At 42.5% G+C, this 19,502-nt stretch overlaps 1 protein-coding gene across 5 annotated transcripts in view; it reads right to left on the reverse strand.

The window, feature by feature from the left end:
* LOC103397731 (sodium-dependent phosphate transporter 2) overlaps positions 1-19,502 on the reverse strand; it is a 56,993-nt gene that overhangs the window by 10,171 nt on the left and 27,320 nt on the right. For 4 of the 5 annotated variants that reach the window (XM_008336098.3, XM_008336097.3, XM_017043088.2 and 1 more), the window contains exons 2-9: positions 11,609-12,169; positions 8,183-8,323; positions 7,154-7,239; positions 6,228-6,324; positions 5,732-5,851; positions 4,525-4,755; positions 2,938-3,580; positions 2,540-2,725 (exon numbers count right to left, since the gene is read on the reverse strand). In XM_008336098.3, the coding sequence (XP_008334320.1) occupies positions 2,540-2,725; positions 2,938-3,580; positions 4,525-4,755; positions 5,732-5,851; positions 6,228-6,324; positions 7,154-7,239; positions 8,183-8,323; positions 11,609-11,897 (1,793 nt within the window). In that variant the 5' untranslated portion in view covers positions 11,898-12,169. Of the gene's footprint in view, positions 1-2,535; positions 2,726-2,937; positions 3,581-4,524; positions 4,756-5,731; positions 5,852-6,227; positions 6,325-7,153; positions 7,240-8,182; positions 8,324-11,608; positions 12,170-19,502 lie in introns of those variants that run through there. The other variant, XM_017043089.2, reaches the window with a different exon arrangement.

Raw genomic sequence — 19,502 nt, forward strand, 5'->3', positions numbered from 1 at the left:
CCTCACCCCCTGCCTCACCATGTCTCCCTAAACCAGAGGACAAAACTACTCTCATCCTGCGTCTTTGTTTTTGCCAGGCAACAGACCAAAAACAATGTGGACCTTTATGTTCCTTATACCAGTGAAACCACATACACATGTATTAATTAATTAATTAATTAACTAACACTAGAAGGCAGTGTGACTTGAGAATGTGGCATTTATACACTACAAGAATTACTAAAAACGATAAGTATTACTGTGAAGTGAGAGGAAAAAAAAAAAAAACCTCATCTGATTCACCGTCATTTAAAGTTCTAGCTGTCCTGCAGCGCATGAAAGGAGAGAGAGAGTGTGTGGAGGGGGTGAGGTGCAGGGGAGGAGGGGGGGGGGATTAAGGTATTGATTTTAAGGTGAGGGAGCAGCAGTAGGTCGTTAAAAAGGCCTGACGCTCATTAGTTTAGGTCGTGAGGTGAAGTGAGCCCCGGGGATTTTTGTGTAACGACGACCACAAAAGGACTAACGATTAAAATTATTTATACATTACTGTGGTGTAAGGTGTTAAAGGGCAGATTGGAAAGATGGAGACGGTGCTGGAGACACTGGAGACACTGGAGGTGAGTGAGGTTTCCAAAAAGTCCAGATATAGAAAGACACCTGAAGGTTACTGAAAACACCCTGTGTGGTGAAAATTCAAATGTAAATTAACTTTTCTCTCAGACTACATTTAAATTTACAATATAATGTTCTACAGAGAGATGGTTTCTTTGGTTTTAAAAATCAGCAGCAGCTAAAGCTGTTCTGTGAAGCAGTGAACGCAGCAGACAAACGTCCTTAATTAGTTACAGAGAGAGAGAGAGAGAGAGAGAAACAGAGAGAGAGAAAAAGAGACAGAGACAGAGAGAAACAGAGACAGAGAAAAGAGAGAGAGGGAAACAGAGACAGAGAAAAGAGAGAGAGGGAAACAGAGACAGAGAAAAAAAAGAAAGAGACAGAGAGAGATGGAGAGACAGAGAGAGATATAGAGGAGAGAGAGAGGGAGAGACAGAGAAAAAGAGACAGAGTGAGAGAAACAGAGAAAAAGAGACAGAGCGAGAGAAACAGAGAAAAAGAGACAGAGACAGAGAGAAACAGAGACAGAGAAAAGAGAGAGAGGGAAACAGAGACAGAGAAAAAGAGACAGACAGAGAGAGAGAAACAGAGAGAGAGAAAAAGAGACAGAGACAGAGAGAAACAGAGACAGAGAAAAGAGAGAGAGGGAAACAGAGACAGAGAAAAAGAGACAGACAGAGAGACACAGAAAAAAAGAAAGAGACAGAGAGAGATGGAGAGACAGAGAGAGATATAGAGGAGAGAGAGAGGGAGAGACAGAAAAAGAGACAGAGAGAGAGAAACAGAGAGAGAGAAAAAGAGACAGAGACAGAGAGAAACAGAGACAGAGAAAAGAGAGAGAGGGAAACAGAGACAGAGAAAAAGACAGACAGAGAGAGAGAGAGAGAGAGAAACAGAGAGAGAGAAAAAGAGACAGAGACAGAGAGAAACAGAGACAGAGAAAAAGACAGAGAGAGAGAAAAAGAGACAGAGAGAGAAACAGAGACAGAGAAAAAGAGACAGACAGAGAGACACAGAAAAAAAGAAAGAGACAGAGAGAGATGGAGAGACAGAGAGAGATATAGAGGAGAGAGAGAGGGAGAGACAGAAAAAGAGACAGAGAGAGAGAAAAAGAGACAGAGACAGAGAGAAACAGAGACAGAGAAAAGAGAGAGAGGGAAACAGAGACAGAGAAAAGAGAGAGAGGGAAACAGAGACAGAGAAAAGAGACAGACAGAGAGAGAGAAACAGAGAGAGAGAAAAAGAGACAGAGAGAGAAACAGAGACAGAGAAAAGAGAGAGAGGGAAACAGAGACAGAGAAAAGAGAGAGAGGGAAACAGAGACAGAGAAAAAAAAGAAAGAGACAGAGAGAGATGGAGAGACAGAGAGAGATATAGAGGAGAGAGAGAGGGAGAGACAGAAAAAGAGACAGAGAGAGAAACAGAGAAAAGAGACAGACAGAGAGACACAGAAAAAAAGAAAGAGACAGAGAGAGATGGAGAGACAGAGAGAGATATAGAGGAGAGAGAGAGGGAGAGACAGAAAAAGAGACAGAGAGAGAAACAGAGACAGAGAAAAAGACAGAGAGAGAGAAAGATAGAGTGAGACAGAGTGAGAGCCCATTGTGTTTTTATAGATTTATGAACTTTGCTGTCAGCATGGTGGAACAGTCTGACAAAGGGTTGAATGGCAATTACTTGTTCAATAACATTTAGTGGAGCTGTTAAATGACTGCTGTGGGTCTGGCTGAATGAGAGTACTCACCAGGAGAGCTGCAGGGCTGGACCTGTGTGTGTGTGTGTGTCAGCAAGAACGGGCTCTTTGGAGCGAGTGAGAGTGAACATATCGGAGAGGGTTCACCTTGTCACCACTGCTATGTTCCTTCAAACACAACCCCACAGCACACACACACACACACACACACACACACACACAGACACACCCTCCCCCACATGGTAACAGCCTCACCTTGAGGGGGTGATGGGAGTCAGGTCCTTCCCCATGGTCTGGATGACTCGGCGGCCCCACACCCACAAACCGGCGCAGATGCCAATACCGCCGTATAACAGCAGCCAAATAGGAGTGTTAGCATCCTGCATCACACCACCCTGGTCGTAGATCATCCACAGCGCCACCAGGGGCCCGATGGCATTACTGCAAAAAAAAGTCAAATTTAGAATTTAGATATAAATCAGCGCAATGACGACTAGTAAATACAAAATTCTTCTGTTGCCAGGAGACAGAGGTGGTGTCGACCATCTTGAATTCAAGGTCAGTGAACACATCCACCAACACTGATGACATTTTGATACATAATCTAAACTTCGTAGATTAGTGGTTAGTGAGTAAGTAGCGGACGGCAGCACCTGACATCGTTGCCTCCGTGGGCGAAGGATCCAAAGCAGGCCGTCAGGATCTGCAGGAAGTGGAAAAGCTGGAACACCTCAGGCTTGTCCTTCTCCTCATGATCCTCCTCCTCCTCCGTCAGATCATCCAGAGGCATCGGCTCCGGCATCCCCTCCTCCTCCTCCAGGCCCTCCAGTTCTGTGGCCAGCTTCATCTCCACGCCTCCCTCCTCCGCCTCGATTTCCGCCTCGGCTACGGCGTTGCAGTACGACGAGTAGCTGTCGTAGCGTATCCTCTTCTTGGAATAGGACACGCTGTTGCTCCGGGCGCCTCCCTCGCCGACCAGCTTCTCGCTGTCATCGCGTGGCTCCGTGCAAATGAGTGGCTGCACCGGCATGCCGCAGATGGCCGCGGTGTAGCAGGTGTAGCTGTTGTTGCGGCGCAGCAGGCGGTAGTTGTTGTCGGGCTGGGGGTTGAAGCCCGAGCGGTCGCCGTCATCCATGCGGCCCAGGTGGATTTTATGAAGCAGATCCTTATACAGACCCGAGTCCTTGTGTACCGTGTGGTACACCTGACCATCGCTGCGTGTGGGTCCTTCAAAGCTGAAGCTGCCGTTGGAGACAGGAGACTTGAGGCAGCCGTTGGTCATGGAGTGTGTCCGACCTGTGGGGACAGCAAAGACAAAAACAGGTTCATGAAATCAGCAGTTTCGCCTGCTGTTTTAGATTCTAAACCTTTACAATTACAGTGGAACCTCAAGCGTCTCGACATACGAGTGAGCTTTCGAGCTAATTTTTGCTTCGAGATACGAGTAAAGATTTGAGATACGAGCACGCTTACAGACGTCGACGCTAAGTGGCCGAGCACTCGGAGCAAGTGTCTACGTACGGGCCAACTCTATTCCCTGCCTTCCTCCCTCCTCCCTCCTCCTCCTCCTCCTCCATTAGCCTCTACTGTGTCGTCTGTCTCGAAGGAAAGAACTCATAATTAAAACCACCTTTTATTTTATATCACAGGAATCCTGATATACTATAATTGTTTTGTGTGTGTGTCTCTGCAGCAATTAAAAACATGTTTTTTCCATTGTTATAAGCACTAATAAGGGAGGTTTTTTTTTTTAGAGGGACCGAACTGATTCATTTTTTTTCTGTTATTTTTTATGGGGAAAAAATGATTCAAATTACAAGCACCTCCAGTTACGAGCTCAGTCCTAGAACGGATCATGCATGTATTTCAAGGTTCCACTGTACAATTAACAATTAAAGAAAATTATAGCAGCTGACTTTTTTCAAGTCTGACTTTATTAGTAACCAGGTCATTAGCAATTATCATAATTTCTAATCAACCCAAAGCCTTAAAACTATTATACCATTATAAAACATATTATTAATTTTTTTCTTTGTCTTCACCAATCAGATTTAATCATAATTTTGCTTCACAGCCCAAATAGATCAGCCAGTAAACAGCCCTGCAGTAACCGGGGTTGGGAGGATCATCTTGAGGTCAACAGGTCAACCTGTTAACATTCTGACCCGTGTCCCTTTTTTTTTATCCATCAAAAAAAATTTGATTAATCTCATATCAAACTGAGCTGATTTTGGTCTTACCGTAAAACCTGCCGTTCGGCAAGACGGTGCCGCCATTGGCCAGGTTGGTGAGCTCTCCGCTGGACTGACGGGTGCCCCGATCACTGCCTGCGGTGAGCGGCACCACAGCTTCGTCTGTCCCTTTGGCTCCTGGGAGCTCTTTGAAGACTGGGTTCTCCTCCTCATCCTCGGGTATCTTGTCGAGACTATCGTCTGAGATCCTGGACAAAGCCTGGTTCTTCTTCAGTTGACCTGAAGGAAACCAGGAGATGAACGTTACATATAAAAAATGCACAAGACCTGTATTGTATTGTTTTCTTTTTCTTGTAATTATTTTTTAATTCGTTTTTTACTCTATACAAACATTTCCAAATCCAGTTTTTTTTTTTAAAAAAAGGTAGCCTGTTGCAACATTCCTCAGGCCTCAGGTTTACAAACATCAGCTGATCCAGGCTAATTCCATCGCTGACTGACTCGCTGTCCCTTCACTTCACCACACCACCACTAACTCAGGCATTAGCCTAACTTCTATTTTGATGGATGCAGTAACATTCAGATTAGCAGCGATAACATCACTCATAATCCTCACAGGAATTCGCTGTTCACGAGTCATTGAGCAACAGGTCAAGTCGGCCTCGGCCGTATTATGTTCAGTGTTGACATCAAGATGAATGCGTTTGCCTCATAGGTGTAAAAAAAAAAGAGAGATACTGATTTTCTTTTATTTCCACATCGGTGATGGTATTTAAGATTTTTTTTTTTTTTGAACAGCTTTGTTGCTGTAAACACAGCCGCTTGTGTCACAGCCTCAGTTATTTTCATTTACTGCTCTTTCCATTGTTTTGTTTAATCTGTCATGGACTTCAGGAGCATTGTCCACTCTGCTGCTGGCTAATTTTAAACATAAAAGAAACACTTCCTGCCCCCCCGGTTGTCTCACAAGCCTCTTCACACTGCAGGTCCTCACTCTCACATATTGTATCTGGTAACTGTAGGAACTGGAGAACCATACAGGGTTTGTCTCTGGGTTTTTATTGGATTTGGCTGAGGCCAATGAGAAAACACATCAATTGGCATTCAGTCTGTGGTGTTGGAGCACAGTGTCAGTGTCAGTGTGTGTGTGCGTGTGTGTGTGTGTGTGTGTGAGAGAGAGAGAGAGAGAGAGAGAGAGCAGAGCCTCAAAGTTTTGTTGTTGCTCCTGGTTTTGAATGCTGGGACAGATACGTACTTGCTATTTTTCTCCTCATCCAAGGACACACGAAAAACCAGACCACCGCTGCACAGACCAGTGACCCGGCTAAGGTTATGAGGAATATGGCCCACACCGGTAGCAGCTCCAACCCCAGCACTGGAGATAAGTAAAAAGTACAAACAGGCGTAAGAAAATGGACATTCAAACTCTCGTAGGTTGAAACAGAAGTCACGTGACCTCACTGTCGTGACCTCTGTGCTGACCAGGTACAGCATGAACACTATGAGAAGTATTACTACATGACAGTCATCAGATGTCTGTGTGTGTGTTGTTTGTCCAACAAGTCATATAATAAGCTTTGAGAGCTGCTCGTAATTTTGTCACACTGTCGGAAGGAATTTTGTGCAGGCAAATGTCAGGGGCACCGCCAGTGAGACTGAGATGATAATTTGATGGGACGTTGGTGTCACATGGTGGAAAAAAAAACCCACTGTCAATAAAGAGTACTCTACTGACTCTGGTCAGTACTTACAGGGGGCTCCAGTGTACATGATGGAAAATGTGTTAATCCCAATGGTGGTGGCGTAGAAGACAGGCAGCGCTCGCAGACCGTTGGGGACAGAGTCGTCCTGAGGAGAAAATGGGGATTTTTAAATTTTTTTTTTAGAGAGAGAGAGAAAGAGAGAGACATGGAGTAGGAGAGAGAGAGACAAACAAAGGCACAGAGACAGACAGACAGAGTGACAGAGAGAAAGAGTGAGAGTGAGACAGAGGGAATGACAGGACCCAGGGGTCCTCCTCCAGTTGTTGACCACTGCGTTACATGGACAAAACCCTGTCCTCTGAGTCTCGCTGTTGTTATTGTTAATGGCATAAGAACAAAACTTTTCTATCTTGTTGACAAATACACAAAGTTCCCAGTGTGATGTAACTATTACTGCAGCCAGTAGACACCTGAAAGTCTAATACAAAGGGATTCATTATATGAATATTTCAACATCAACTCAAGTTATAGCCCTGTCTTTAACAGGTTATTGCTTAATCTTTGCACAGGAACCAGGAAACGTTGGTGATAAAGGTTGTTGTGACCGACTAACCCAGAAACCAGTCCATAAACTCAGGGTTTTATGATCTGCACAGGTCAACGTCAATGATCTACCGCATGACTTCTCGTCCCGACTTTGGCCAAGCGATAACTTCAAAGACGACGTGAATAAAAAATAAGTTCAGTGAAGTTAAAAAAGTTAAACTGAGGGCCGTGACCTCAGTGTGACCCCGGATGTTTTCCTCCTCCTCCTCGTCGTTTGTCTGAGTTCCTGTTATGTAACATCAGAACTGAGGTTAAGACCACATACAAAACATCCTATCTGAACTGAGTCTCTGTGCGTGTGTTGAACATTTTTCTAATGATTGTATTTTCTGGTTCAGTTATGTGTGAGTTGTAGGAGGGAGTGTCACCTTGGTGAGGATGAAGTGTCTGATGAGCAAGAAGAGGAGACCAGACATGAGTCCAGAGAGCAGAGGGGAGATGAACCATGAAGCCACTGAGGAGGAAAGAGAAAAGAATAAAAAACATTTTAATAAATATTTAGGGTCCGTGACAGTGGATTAAAGATGAAGCCCAGCATGGATTCAGGACTTTTAGTGACATGTCACAGTTAAAACCTGAAGTTCTAATAAGTGAAATGTGGAGAAAAAGAGATTAGAATGAATATCCTAATCCCAAAATATAAATTCTGTGTGAATGGACCTGATGAAATTGAACTGTCAGGGTTAGGATTTTTCATTGATTTTAATGTGATGATTAATACGATTAATGTAATTTTTTCACATCATTCACACATCTTTTTTAGTGTCAGGAGTGTGGGGGGAGTTGTGGTTAATGAAGTGAATAATTAACAGTAGATAAGTATAAGAAATAAACGAGCGACTTTCTTATTTCTCATGTCGATGATATGAAAAACATTCAAAAACACCTGACAAATGCAACAGCAACAGAGGCTGAGTTTGTAGTAATAATACTGTACTATGTCTGACATAAAACATGCAGCAAGTTCTCTATATTTTTAATTTAAAAAAAATAAATAAAGATGAACAAATCTAAGAAAAAATGTTATATTTATAACTCATAACTCCATGACAGTTTTTTTTATCCGATCTTTTCACCTTTAGCAGAGTACGTCCTGCTGCGTGTCTGTTCTCTCACTACCTGTAGAGCAACGTCGTCGTCAAAATGTGAAGCTTTTTTTTTTTTTAAAACACCTCGTGACTGTTGTTGCTCTTATATCAGAAACTGATGTGTTCACCAAGTCCCCTGAACCTCAGCAAACACTAAATTGATTTTTCCTCTGAAAAAAAAATTATTATCAAATAATAATGATCAAATCCAAGTACAGACTTGGGACTCTGTGCACCAGGGACGTAGGATTATATCACTGGTCTAGACGGGAGGACCAAGATACTGATAAAAACACGCTTCACTCTCACCAATCTTCACCAGCTGCATCCACTGCACTCCCTTGGTGCCGATGGCCACCATGGAGAAACCGATGGTGGCGCCGACAATGCAGTGAGTCCCAGAAATGGGCAGTTTGAGGAAAGAGGCGATCAGCTGCCAGACGGCCGAGCCTGTGATGAAGAGAGAGACGCAAGATTATAGAAAACCTCAAACCTTTTCTTAATTTGAAACAGCTACCACAGCTCTGTAATGACCCATTACAGAGCTCAATTATGTGAAGTGGTTGGACTGTGGGGTTGTTTTCTTTGTTTGTCTTTTTTTACCACAGTATAAAAAAGTTGAAATACAGGGATTTAGAGAGCAACTGTATTTACATGTTATAATAAAAGTATCAATTATAAGGTTATCAAATTTTGAATCAAAATTATGATCATGATTAATCGCAGCTACACTGTGATTAATCATAAATCAACCTTCCAAAATATGACGAAAAAATAAAAATTGCAAATATAAGACATAAATAAACAAATACATTGTATGTTGACTGTCAGAGCAACACCACTGGGTTGATTGTGGAACTACAGTATTTGATAAACGGTGGGCATTATTTCCCCAATGGAACTAAAAGGCCTTAAAAATATAATTAATATCACAAATTAATTAACATGATAAATGCATTTAAGTTTAAACAACCCTAATTTATACCAAATCTATCATTGATTTTTTTATTAATGATTATTGATATTATACTGAAGTGTAGTGAGAGTAGGCAGCAGCTAGAAGAGAACCTAGAGAGATGGAGGTTTGCACTAGAAAGAAGAGGAATGAAGGTCAGTCGTACTAAGACAGAGTACATGTGTGTAAACGAAAGGGAGAACAGTGAAATAGTGAGGCTACAAGGAGCAGAGGTGGTGAAGGTGTAGGAGTTTAGGTACTTAGGATCAACTGTTCAGAGCAGAGGAGACTGTGGAAGAGAGGTGAAGAATAGAGTACAGGCAGGATGGAACAGCTGGAGAAAAGTGTCAGGAGTGATCTGTGACAGAAGAGTGTCAGCTAAGGTGAGTAGCAATAGGCAGAAGACAGGAGGTGGAGCTGGAGGGGGCAGAGTTAAAGATGCTAAGATTCTCTTTAGGAGTGACAAGAATGGACAGGATCAGGAATGAGGTCATTAGAGGGACAACACAGACAGGAAGGTTTGGAGAAAAAGCTAGAGAAGCCAGATTGAGATGGTTTGGACATGTGCAGAGGAGGGACAGTGGATACATTGGTAGAAGAATGTTAGAGATGGAGCTACCAGGTAGGAGAAAGAGAGGAAGACCAAAGAGGAGATATATGGATGTAGTGAGGGAAGACATGCAGATAGTTGGAGTCAGAGTAGAAGATGCAGAGAACAGGGAGAGATGGAAATCAATGATTCACTGTGGCAAACACTGAAAAAAGGGACAAAGCCGAAAGAAAAAGAAGAAGATATTATACTGAAGTCTTTAAAACATCATTAAAAAAAAAACGGTCGTCAGAGGCCGGTTTGACAGGATTCTGAAAGCTAAACACATCTCACATGCACGCGCACACACACAGACACACACCATCAATCTGCTCCATCGACACACTCTTACTGGAGCTTGGAGCAAACTAAAATTATAATTAACTGAGATGCAGTAATTAAATTTGAAGGAGTTTCTGTGTCACAGCATCTGTGACAGATTTTCATCTAAGAAACTGGTAAAATCTGTAAAAAAAAAACCCAACAAGGTTCTGTTATCATCATTCCACACCTGAGGTCATTGGCTAAATAAATCTGAAGAGTCCAAGCCCTGATGGAGACTCTGATAAACCCTGCTTTGTTGGACTGCTCTGAGATCAGATTTGTAATCATATACAAACTTTTTAGTGTTTTCAACATTTGCTGGTGTCACTGAGCCAAACACACACACACACACACACACACATACACACTCATTGTCAATGACCTGGGAATTCCTTGTGCAGAATGTTCCTCATTTATCACAGTTTCCCAGCGCTGGCTGCCAACACGATGACATTGTCTCAACAGGAGCTCATTGTTTTCTGTTCATTTGCTGAGGTAATCTGAAGCTCATGTGTAAAGCTACGGTTGATAGTCAACAATCACGGCCTGTGATTCGGCGCAAATACAGTGTGTTTTATTGTGAAGGCTGTGAATGCTGTTTTCAGTGAAGGCTTTTTTTTTTAAACCAGCCTCTACTTATTCCTGCACTTTCTTTTTTTAAAAGGTGCCTGAGAAACTTTTGTTTTCACTTCCCACAAAAACCAGTAGGAATTTATTGACTCGGAAGAGTTGGACTCAAACACAGGCTGGATGAGGAGGTGCAGGGAGGGAGAGATTAATAATGACCTGAGTGATGTCTCTACCCTGTCCTCCAGACGATAGACTGTAAACTGGTGTACACAGTGAATGGCTGCACACTCACCCACTCACTCTACTGTCTCTGAGGACATGAATGGATGCTTTTACTTCCACGTGTGTGAAAAATACCAACTGCAAAACTACAGACCCGGGTGTTAAATATGAACTGGGGATTAAATTGATTTAAAAATAAAATTATTTATGGCCACATTCACTAGTTAGTTTCAAAATGAGCAACAAAAAACTGCATCTGGTCATGACAATTTTATTATTGTGTATTTTCAGGGAAGAAGAGATTAACACACTTTGATGCCCTCTGTGTCCACACAGCCGTTAAAAACAAGCTGTTTGTATTTACTGTTTACCAATAAATGTCGTAACATTTTGTATAAGGTCGCGATCCTGTAGCACAAGGTTCATTGTACGCTGCTAAGAAGTAAATGTCAGTAATTAATAATAAAGTATTTGGTATTTATATTTCAAACCTTCAGCTATAAGAAGTAAAAAGACACCTGTATACTAGACCCACATTTTAAAAGTCACAAACCTTCACGACCTAAGTCAATAGACATTATTAGTAAACTCCTTGGAAACATGAGGAAAAGAAATCTCTTGTGACCCACTTGAGGGTCGCGACCCAGTCTTTGGGAAACAATGTACTAGAAGAACAGTAGAAATAACTGTCAACAGATACCCATGATCCTCTGCTTTCTTAGTGACTTAGTCACTTTCTAAAGCTTAGAAGTAAGTTTAAGTAAGTCTAAGAAGTAAGTCTAAGCTTAGAAGTAAGTTCTGAATTAGTTGTACTTCAAGGATGAAGTACAGCCAGTTGTACTTCATCCTTGTGTAACATTCTCTTATCTGAGATTGGATGGTAGATTTAAATGGTAGATATCAATAAGTGATCGTCATCAATATCTGTGTCATCGTCATAATGACGTGATGACTTCCTCCACCTGTGTATTACAGCCAGTCTTAGTTCTTTCTGATCGATCAACCAATGATAGCTCTCATGCTAATCCCTACGTGCAAAAAAAAAGCTAACAATAAACAGTCCAGTCCTACTCACCGACCATGGCGCTGACCTCTCCTGCCATGAGCACGGGCACCGTGTCGTTGTACAGGTTGACATCTATGATGCCCTTCCGAATGGTCTCGCCCACTTTTGCTCCCAGCAGCATGGAGCCCAGCGTCTCAAAGATGGAGGCCAAGATGCAGGCCTGCTTCAGCGTGACCACGCCGGAGCCCACGGCTGTTCCGAACGAGTTGGCAACATCGTTAGCGCCCACAGAAAAGGCCAGGATGAAGGCGATAATGAAGCCAACGATGACCATCCACAGATATGATTCCATATCCATCTTGATGCGATTTCAGAAGAAACAAATCCAAGTGGAGAAAAAAAAATAGATACAATTTCTCTCTAAGAAGAAGTGCAGTGTGCGGTGTTTTTAGCAGAGGACTTGGTAAGCCCACTTTTCTTATGTCCCCTAGTTGTCTAGAGTTCAAGGGGAGAAGCACAGCTGCTAACTAAGTGTTTGGAGTTCAGTCCAAAGATTGGAGACTAGTGATGGTCGGTGCAGGGAGCATTCCATATTTTAGTGTGAGACAGCCTGTCTACACCTTCCTTCACCTGCAGCAGAGACAAGAGAGAGGAACACATTAGTGTCTCAAGGTTTGATTGCTCTTTAAAAAAAAAAAAACAAAGACAAAGAGAGGCACTGAGAGGGAGGGAGAAAAGGAAAGAAAAGTGTATGGTTAGGGATGAAGGATGAAAACGCAGAGCTGGCTGTAAGAAAACAGTCCCAGCGCTGCGGTGGGGGCAGAGCTGGAGATGTCTCACATCACAGCAAAAAAGGAAATCACAGTTTGCACTTCAAAGAAATCAAATCAGAGTGAGCAGAGCATCTGCCGTCAGCACTGAGATTAAAAAAAGACACTAAAGACACTATATGAGACAGGCTCAGACGTTGAAGTGGAGAGTTAACGCCTTATCACCGCAGAACAGGATGGATGACATTTTAAACCAAAACTGCATTCATTTTAGACGTTGTGCCTTCTCCACACATCCAGGGGGCAGTAGGTCAAAGGTTACCATTTCAACATTGGTTCAACAAAATATGGATTAGATGACTCTGTATGTATGTCACAATTCCAAAAATTCTATAGATCCATCCATCATCAACCACTTATCCAGGGCCAGGTCGCGGGGGCAACAGTCTGATCAGGGACACCCAGACTTCCCTCTCCCTCGACACTTCCTCCAGCTCTTCTGGGGGGACCCCAAGGCGCTCACAGGCCAGCCGAGCGACGTAGTCGCTCCAGCGTGTCTTAGGTCTTCCCCTAGGTCTCCTCCCAGAGGGACGGCACCCGAGCAACTCCCGAGGGAGGCGTCCGGGGGGCATGCGATGTAAATGCCCAAGCCACCTCAGCTGACTCCTCTCGATGTGGAGGAGCAGCGGCTCTACTTCGAGCTCCTCTCGGGTGACAAAGCTCCTCACCCTATCTCTAAGGGAGCGCTCTGCCACCCTGTGGAGAAAGCTCAATTCGGCCGCTTGTATCCGGGATCTCGTTCTTTCAGTCATGACCCTGGTCATGATAATCATTATCGTCATGAGCTCTAAGTCAAATTCTATAGATATATAATCTATAGATATATAATAAAATATATAATAATAATAATAATAATAATAATAATAATAATAATATATATATATACACACACACAAATATATATATAAATATAATATATATAAATATATATACACACACATATATATGTTGTATATATATATATATATATACACACACACATATATATAGTTGACCTTGAGACTGTTTACTTGAGTTTTTTCCTAAATCTTTAAATATAGGAACCTAGTTTTTAAAGAGGACAAGCCATTGTGGCCCAATTCCTAATATAAATCATAACAAGAGTGAATTTGGCCATATTGAGATGTCCTACCTTCCAAAGAAATCAATCTTTTAAGCAAAGGTTGAAAGAAAGAAAATTAACTTGTACTTGATGAACTGCCCGAGACCCATCAATCTTTCAGCAAACAAAAGTCTTTGACTGTCGACCAGCCGAAACCAGCTTTCACGCAGTTACCCCTTCATATCTGTGAGCTCTCAGCTGCAGCATGATGTTACCCTCCTCCCTGGGTGACAGTCAAAAGTTCACACTAGTTTTGTAACAAGCGCCGGGGAACCAAGTTCATAGAATGGCCTCTGCTGCATTACAAAATCCAACCAGAAACGGTGTCTGGATTAAAGTCCAAGACTGCAATGCAGCAAGAACATCAGCAGTAACTGCTGCTGCTGCTGGAGTTAAGAGGACTTCACAGAATTGCACTCTGAGAGAGAAGGTTTCACTGCACTGCACTGTCTTATAGCCTGTCTACAAAAGAAAGAAATACCAGTCTCTGTCGTGAGCACCTGTTAGTCTGACATGTTGAATTGTGGGATGTCAGGGCTACAGTGCACATGGCTGTACATTAGGTAAAAGTTAAAGGTCATCAGGGAATTGGTGTCTGTCAAAAAAAGCTCGACTGGGCAACTAAAAATATTCACAGTCGTAATGATGTGTAAAAAATAATGGTACCTTACAGTTTTTGTACGGGATGGACGTCCTCCCTTGGTTTTACTTTTGAAGCTAACAAGAAATGCTCCACTGGGAAGCAGTACCACTGCTGGACAGCAGGTGCTGACTCTATATGTACATTTTTCATGGAACTGGAGTAAAATGAATGTAACGTTTACGTTAACGTAACTCGAATAATTTTTTCCCCATAAGAAATAACAGAAAAAATTAATTATTAAAAAAATTAAATACATAAAGAAATTTCATGTCAATTTCCATGGTCATCATGTGTTTCTTCTTCTCACCACCATCCTTACCACTCACGCTCTTAGGATTCATCACTATCATAAAGAATAATGCACAAAATAGAGAGAAAATTACGTAACACAAACGCAATATGGAAGACTTGATGGAGATGCATACGGAAGCTTTCTAGTATCTCAAATCTTTACTGGAATCTCCAAGCAAAAATTTGCTCGAAGGTTTGTTCGTATCTCGAGGAGCCACTGTATTTGGTTTTAGAGGTTAATATATATTTATAAAGTCTGTTAGACCTTCACACCTTGATGTGATTCTATTTGGAACAATAACGGTAAAGGAAATCAAACTTTGTGACATAACAATACTGCCAGAGTTTAGTACTTGATATTTCACAAATCTGTCACATCATTACTGAAGACGCACATCAGCAGCACCAGCTGTAGACTGGTGACATGTGACAGGCACTAGAGTTGGTGCAGCTGAGAAGTTTGGGACGTTGGATATTTTAGGATTGTGAGCAATGACGTCTGTGAGCTGTGACAGAGACTAACAGACATCAGTGCACAAACTGGATCAGATCACACACACACACACACAACACAACAGCTCCTCTCTGATCCAAACACCATCTACTGTAGGCTCTTAACATAATCCAGGAAACAGCAGACACTGGGTGCTGGTTGGTTAACAGATAACAGGTGAGGCCAAACACTGAGTTCTGTTTTACCCTGAACCTTCTGAGTCAAGACTGCCCCTGTTGGTCAACACTGATTCTGATGAGGATCATGAGTTATCCGTTGAGAACTGGATCACATCAGATTAACTAAAACAATAGGTCCACTGCGTCGCTGCCCTCTGATAACCTGCACAATTACATCGTAGCCATAACAACAACTCGGCCGCCAACACAGACATCTCTGGTGGTCCTGAAGAACTGTCTGGCCCACAAATGACTCTCTCTCTGGTGTCTGTGCCACATAATCAAAGTCATTTCACAGGATTTAACGGTTCCATCCATGGTTACACCAGTTAATGGGAGAACATTAAATATAAACAGCTTGAAGGCCGGACTAGAACATTCTCTCTGCACAAACTGACTGTGCGCTCCACATCGTGTGGTGAGCAGACGACTTCTGTGGCTGTGAACAGCCTGTAGGCCAGTTCTGCCTCCCTCCAACTTCCAACAAAGAGCTCCATCTGGAGCAGCTGAGGTCACAAACTGCCATCCCTTTATCCTCAGTTCAACCACAAACACACATCATCTAAGTAAGAGCTTTATCAGTCGTATCCAATTCACAACCTTAAAAGACCTCCCTGGTCTTTGACCTAAGACCCCCAAGACATGAGGTGAAATGATGATGAACAGTGAACTATCTCACCACGAGGTATGTGTTCTCTGACAGTGACTTAGCAGATTGTGGGAGATGTTTTTAATTATCGAGGACAAAGTGAAGTCAGATGTAGCCATAAGACAAAAAACAAGATTTTACAGAGTCTATAGCTCAACCATGTTCACACACTAACCCACCTGAGGGTCATCACCGTCAGGGGGGTTGCAATAGACGGTGTTTTTGAAGTCGTCTCGCATCATGTTTCCCAGGAGTTTACGAATGTCTATTGACTTGGGTCGCGGAGGTGACTTTTAAAATATGGGCCCCCAGAAATAAAGTTTGGGAAACACAAATTCTGACATTACAACGGGTCGAGTCCACATCAGAGGAAAACACCAAAAGTGTTTACGAGCGTCTCGACATACGAGTATTTCGAGAAAAGAGCAAACCTTTGAGCACTCAGAGCAGCCCATGTTATTAGCTCTAATAAGGGAGTTTTTTAGAGGGCCGGAATGGATTAATTCTTTTCTGTTATTCCTAATGGGGAAAAAATGATTCGAGATAAGAGCTCGGTCCTGGAACAGATTATGCTTGTATTTCGATGTTACACTTTACTTAATGTCTGTCTTTTAAAATGGGTTTCACGTGGAATGATTTGAAGGTGTGATTTAAACAATGACAACCACAGAGGCGTTACATTTCATTAACTACTTAAAGTGGAAAATTAGCAAGACATTTAGTTCATTTAGGACTGACATCACCACCCAGTTTTTAATCATCTAATTCTAACTCTGCTTTTTGTGTAGTTAAAAAGTCTACCCATAATCCTCAACGTCATAAAGGACAACAATGCATCAGCCAAAGTACATTCATTCAGGACTGCTCCCAGCTGTTCTTTATAGCTTGATCCAAATTAAACATCCAGCACAGTAACAGGTCATCAACCGACCTTCAATTATGTGTAATTACTTAGATAACAGGCAGAAGCTATAGGCAGATAAGAACAGACAAAAATAACATTGCAAACTCATTGTATTGTTCATTGTATCTGTAATTACTTCAATTCAACCAAAGTGATACATTTTGATTTAATTTAATATCAATAATTCCATCATTTGGATTTGTCACAAATAAAAACATGTCATGTTTTGTCATATTCATATCCTGATTAATCATGATCAATTGTAGTTGATTAGTTTAATTTTTCTTTTTTAAATACATTTTGAGATACAATCTAATTCTAAAAGTCTAAGTGTTTCAACAGTGGCGTGCATGTACAGAACATACCAGACCACATTTATCAGGTCGAACTTTCTAAAGAGGGAAACTGGACATGACAGCTGCGAGATGCCACATGAACGACTTTAAAGATCGAACCTGTGACGACTACTTCACATGCTGCCGCTGCCTGCTGTGCACATAAAAACTATTTTCTGTGGCCTGTTGACTGTGGTGATACACAGTGGAGAAAACTTGAAATTCACTCCAGACTCTTTTTCCCATCATCAGATGAACCTGTGAAGTGGTGACAGCTGGACCAGGAGAAGTGAGAGTATAAAAGACAACTGTTGTGGGAAGTACAAGGATTCCTGATCAACAACTGTGAGAACATGAACCCCTTGGGTCTGAGGTGTATTACAGCAGCTAATGGTGTATGAAGGTTTAAATCAGAGACCGGAGTCGGCCTTGGCACTGGGGCCTGTCATGATGATTGGGTTCTTAACTCTGCTTGGCTACACTGAACTTATTGGCCTGATGACAGTCATTGCTGAAAGTCTTCAAAAAAATCAAAAAGTTATTAAGAATTTTAAAGAGCCGAGTTATTATTAGTACATTAGTTGATTGTGAATTAAGCCAGCCACTAGGGTACACGAAGCCGTGTTTATAGTGCCGGTCCCAAGCCCGGATAAATGGTGAGGGTTGCGTCAGGAAGGGCATCCGGCGTAAAACGTTTAGCTAGATCAAATATGCAGATCAATAAAACGATTTCCATACCGGATCGGTCGAGGCCCAGGTTAACAACGACCACCAACAGTGCCGTTGACCAACAGGGCACTGATGGAAATTGGACTACTGTTGGTCAGAGACAGAGCCAGAGACAGAGAAGAAGAGGAGGGCGTTTGGTTAGGAGAAAAAGAGAAAAGATGAAGAATAGAAGATGTCAGATGAAGTTTGGAACTTTGAATGTAGGTACAATGACAGGGAAAAGCAGAGAAATACCTGATGTGATGGAGAGAAGAAGAGTAGATATTTTGTGTGTGCAGGAGACCAGGTGGAAGGGCAGCAAGGCTAGAAATATTGGAGGAGGCTACAAACTGTTTTATCATGGTTCAGATGGGAAGAGAAATGGAGTAGGGGTGATCCTAAAGGAAGAATATGTAAGAAATGTGGTAGAGGTGAAAAGAGAGTCAGACAGGTTGATGTGTGTGAAGGTAGAAGTAGAAGGAGAGATGATTAATGTTGTTAGTGGTTATGCCCCACAGGTGGGCTGTGAGTTGGAAGAAAAGGAGAAGTTCTGGAAGGAGCTAGATTGGATGGTAGAGAGTATCCCCAGGAGAGAGAGAGTGGTGATGGGAGCAGACCTAAATGGCCATGTAGGGGAAGGGAACAGAGGAGATGAGGAAGTGATAGGCAGGTTTGGTGTTAGGGAGAGAAACGTAGAAGGACAGGCAGTGGTAGATTTTGCAAAGAGAATGGAAATGGCTGTGGTAAACACATATTTCCAAAAGAAAGAGGAACATAGGGTGACTTACAAGAGTGGAGGCAGGTCCACACAGATAGATTATATTCTATGTAGAAGATGTAATCTGAGGGAGATTAGAGACTGTAAGGTGGTGGCAGGTGAGAGTGTAGCCAAACAACATCGGATGGTAGTGTGTAAAATGACGATGGAGGTGACAAAAAGGAAGAGAGTGAAGACAGAGCAGAAGATCAAGTGGTGGAAACTAAGGAAAGAGACATGTTGTGAAGACTTCAGGAAGGAAGTAAGGGCAGTTCTGGGTACTGCTGAGATATTCCCAGATGATTGGGAGACTACAGCTGCAGTGATGAGGGAGACAGGTAGGAAGGTGCTAGGTATGTCCTCTGGGCAGAGAAAGGAGGACAAAGAGACCTGGTGGTGGAAGGATGAGATCCAGGAGAGTGTGCAGAGAAAGAGATTAGAGAAGAAGAGATGGGACAGTGACAGAACAGAAGAGAACAGACTGGAGTACAAAGAGAGGACAAGGGAGGTGAAGAGGGAAGTGGCCAAGGCTAAACAAAAGGCATATGAGGAGTTGTACGAGAGTTCGGACACAAAGGAAGGAGAAAAGGAGTTGTATAGATTGGCGAGACAGAGAAATCAAGCTGGGAAGGATGTGCAGCAGGTGAGGTTGATTAAGGACAGAGAAGGGAATGTAATCACAAGTGAGGAAAGTATGCTGAGAAGATGGAAGGAATACTTTGAGGAGTTGTTAAATGAGGAAAATGAAAGGGAAAGTAGAAACGAGGAGCCAGAGACTAGTAGGAAAGAGGTAGATCAGGTTAGAAAGGATGAAGTTAGAAAAGCCCTGAAGAGGATGAAGAGTGGAAAGTCAGTTGGTCCTGATGACATACCAGTGGAAGTATGGAAGTGTTTAGGAGAAGTGGCAGTAAATTTCCTGACTGGTTTGTTTAACAGAATTTTAGAGACTGACAAGATGCCTGACGAGTGGAGGAAAAGTGTTCTGGTGCCAATTTATAAGAAGGGTGATGCACAGAGTTGTAACAACTACAGAGGGATAAAGTTGATGAGCCATACAATGAAGATTTGGGAA

This window comes from Cynoglossus semilaevis, chromosome Z, assembly GCF_000523025.1.
Source record: "Cynoglossus semilaevis isolate Cse_v1.0 chromosome Z, Cse_v1.0, whole genome shotgun sequence".
Lineage (NCBI taxonomy): Eukaryota > Metazoa > Chordata > Actinopteri > Pleuronectiformes > Cynoglossidae > Cynoglossus > Cynoglossus semilaevis.